This window comes from Theropithecus gelada, unplaced genomic scaffold (assembly GCF_003255815.1).
Source record: "Theropithecus gelada isolate Dixy unplaced genomic scaffold, Tgel_1.0 HiC_scaffold_3080, whole genome shotgun sequence".
Lineage (NCBI taxonomy): Eukaryota > Metazoa > Chordata > Mammalia > Primates > Cercopithecidae > Theropithecus > Theropithecus gelada.
In genome coordinates this window covers 1,424-4,760 of record NW_020259568.1, presented here as the reverse complement: position 1 = coordinate 4,760, position 3,337 = coordinate 1,424, and the positions used below count along the sequence as shown (strand labels likewise).

The following is a 3,337-nucleotide window of genomic DNA, read 5'->3' as shown; positions in this document are numbered from 1 at the left end:
CGGCTAGTTTTTCGTATTTTTTAGTAGAGACGGGGTTTCACCGTGTTAGCCAGGATGGTCTCGAACTCCTGACCTCGTGATCCGCCCGTCTCGGCCTCCCAAAGTGCTGGGATTACAGGCTTGAGCCACCGCGCCCGGCCTTTTTTTTTTTTTTTGAGACGGAGTCTTGCTCTGTCACCCAGGCTGGAGTGCAGTGGCCGGATCTCAGCTCACTGCAAGCTCCGCCTCCCGGGTTCATGCCATTCTCCTGGCTCAGCCTCCCGAGTAGCTGGGACTACAGGCACCCGCCACCTCGCCCGGCTAGTTTTTTGTAATTTTTAGTAGAGATGGGGTTTCACCGTGTTAGCCAGGATGGTCTCGATCTCCTGACCTCGTGATCCACCCGTCTCGGCCTCCCAAAGTGCTGGGATTACAGGCTTGAGCCACCGCGCCCGGCCCATCTGTCACCGATTCTGCCCCTTCTCTTTTCCATCCTTTTACCTGCAGGTAAAGCTGCTTGATGTGCCAGGAGGGGGGCAGGGGGCCATCCCAGGTGTGCAGGTTGCCCATTCGCCCCCAGGCCAGGAAGGCAGGACCAGTAAAGAACTCATTGATCTCTGTCTGGGTCAGGCCCAAGGCCAGGTACACCTGAGGAGGAAGGGCCCACACATAGATATATATTCGTCTTCATTCATTCATTCATTCATTCATTCAACAACCATTCACTCATTGCTTCTTTGTGCTGGGCGCTAGGGCTACTGAGACAAAATCTGACCCCTGCTATCAGGGAGCCCACAGCCCAGAGGAAAGAGACCTGTGAATAGGTGAGTTCACTGGGACACCTTTGTCGCATGGGTGAGGAGATGGGGCACAAAGAGGCTTTCTCCCAAGAGGAAGGCCTTAGAAGGCTTCATGAGCAAGGGTGCCAGACAGAAGGGCAGGGCAGCTGTGTGAAGAGCTTAAACAGCACCTGGAGCAGCCGCTGCAGCACAGAGGTTTCCAGGGAGGCAGATCTAGAGCTGACCATGAGTTGGATCCAAGGGACCAGGTGATTGGCCGCATAGGGGAGATGGGGGAAGGAGCCCCACTCCTCAAACTGGAAGCCTCAGTTTTTTTTTTTTTTTGACAGAGTCTCGCTCTGTTGCCCAGGCTGGAGTGCAGTGGCACGATCTCGGCTCACTGCGTCCTCCACCTCCCGGGTAGCGAGTCCCCTGCCTCAGGCTCCCAAGTAGCTGGGACTACAGGTGTGTGCCACCACACCAGGGTAATTTTTTGTATTTTAGTAGAGACACGGTTTCACCATGTTGGCCAGGATGGTCTCGATCTCCTGACCTCGTGATCCGCCCGCCTCGGCCTCCCAAAGTGCTGGGATCACAGGCGTGAGCCACCGCGCCCAGCCGGAAGCCTCAGTTTTCAGGAGGCCAGAGCCATTGTGCACGCTGAAAGCACTTCTAGAGAGAGACACTGCGCCCATGCTGGGGGGCGGGTGAAAACACCTAGGGTGGCTTCCGCCATAGGCAGGAGGGTGGGGAGGGGACAGTGGGCACGCACCCTCTGCCAGATGGCCTCCTGGCCGCTCCAGGCCAGTGCCAGGTTGATGCCATTCAGCGCCATCCAGTCTATCTCTCGCTCCCAGCGGGCCCAGTCCCACCACACGAAGGAGTAGCTTTGCGTGCACACATTCTGGTAATAGCGGTACCTGCGGGCAGTGTCATGAGCGGCGGCGCATCCCACCCTGCAGGGTCCACAGCCCTGGAACAAATCCCCCAACCCCCACCTAGAGGAGAGGGGAGGGGCTCCAAACAATGCCCTTCTGCTTCACACTGGGACCCACCCCAGGTGGAGCTGTGGCCAGGTACCTGGGCTGGGCTTCTGAGGGACTCGCCCCCTGTACTCCCCCAGGGCCCTCTAGCCTGGCGGGTATTTGGGTGGCATATTCCACTTTCATGCCACCCTGCCAGAGCCCCTCCTCTGCACGGTGTTTTCCTGGAACGGGGAATCCCTGCCCCCACAGTCTGACAGATGGGCGGTGGACAGTTGTGTGGACACATCACTCCACAGTGTGGCAGGCGCTGGAACACAGGCCTGTGTGGGAGGATGGGGGCGTCCTTCCTCAGTCCGCAGGTTCAAAGAGAGGGTGGGGGAGGAACGGAAGAAAATTCATTCATCACCAATTGTGCACCACAAATTCTACGCCCATCATCGTGCAAATCCTCACAATAACACTGCACGGTAGGCGTCTTGTTTTCGTTTTTCAGGTGGGCCAGCCGAGGCTCTGAAAAGCAGAGTGGCTGGCTCAAGGCCACACAGCTGCTGGAGGCGGCGCAGCTGGGCCTTCCGGCCAGCGCTCCCCGCTCAGCCTCCCGATTTGGGTGGCAGCGGCTCAGGGAAGGGGTGAGCGCCTCGGGCGGACGCGGGGAAGCTGCGGGGCGGTACCTGTTGGGCGTAGCCTCGGTCAGCTCCCCCGGCACGGCGGGCAGTGGCCGCGGCAGGCGCAGCTGAGAGCCGGACCAGGCCACGTGGCAGCCGCAGAAGTCGCGCAGGTAGCGGTGCAACCCCGCAGCGGCCGCCACGCCCGTGGAGCCGCGCACCCGCACGCGCGCCGCGCCGCCGCCGCCCAGGCTGTAGGTGTCCAAGCCCGGCTTGGTAGCCAGGGCGCGCTCCACCGACACCGAGAAGTCGGCCGCCGGGCCAGGCCCCAGCAGCCGGGCCACGAGCGCCCGCACGGCCGCCGCCTCCCGGGCCTCGTCGCCTGCCGCGCCCCCGGCCCCGGCCAGGAGAAGGACCCCCACCGCCGCGGCCACCGCCACCGCCACCATGGTCTCAGCCCGACGGGTCCCGCTACTGCCAGGGGGCGGGGCGGCCCGCGTCCAATCAGCTGCCGGCCTCCGGCCACGTGGACCCGAAGGCCAAACCCGGGCTCAGGGCCAGGAGTCGTGGCTTCCGGGTCCCAGGACACTCCCTTGGGGGAGTCTCGTGACCGCATGCGGTGGGGAGCGCGTGACCCTGCCTCCAGGGACGAAGGGGACCCGCTGGCCCTCACAGAGCACTGTATCAGGCACTGCCATAGCTACTGCCCTACTGATGAACGAGAAGACGGTCCCTACCGTCCGTGTCAGGGGGGTGACCTAGAAATCAAATACTTACAGAAATAAGGATTTCCATCATAGTTGTGATGCTGCGAAGAAGTGCAAGGGTAAGACTTCCAAAGGAAGTGACTTTTAACCTGAAACTCAGAGATGAATAGGAATTGACTAGAAGAGGGAAAGGAAGAGCCTTCCAGAGAGAAGAAATGCATTTATGAAGGCCCTGGGAAGGCAGAGAGCTTGCAGATTTGAGGAACAGGCTAGCAGGTTCG

At 60.9% G+C, this 3,337-nt stretch overlaps 1 protein-coding gene across 1 annotated transcript; it reads right to left on the bottom strand.

Annotated features, from left to right (window-relative positions):
• Positions 1-480: 480 nt before the first annotated feature.
• Positions 481-3,029, bottom strand: LOC112617648 (alpha-N-acetylglucosaminidase-like; the record flags this gene model as incomplete). Its single annotated transcript, XM_025374356.1, has 3 exons — positions 2,416-3,029; positions 1,531-1,678; positions 481-627 (listed from the first exon to the last, which is right to left on the bottom strand). Coding segments are annotated over exons 1-3 (678 nt in total), but the record flags the coding sequence as incomplete, so codon positions are not given.
• Between the last annotated feature and the right edge of the window lie 308 nt (positions 3,030-3,337).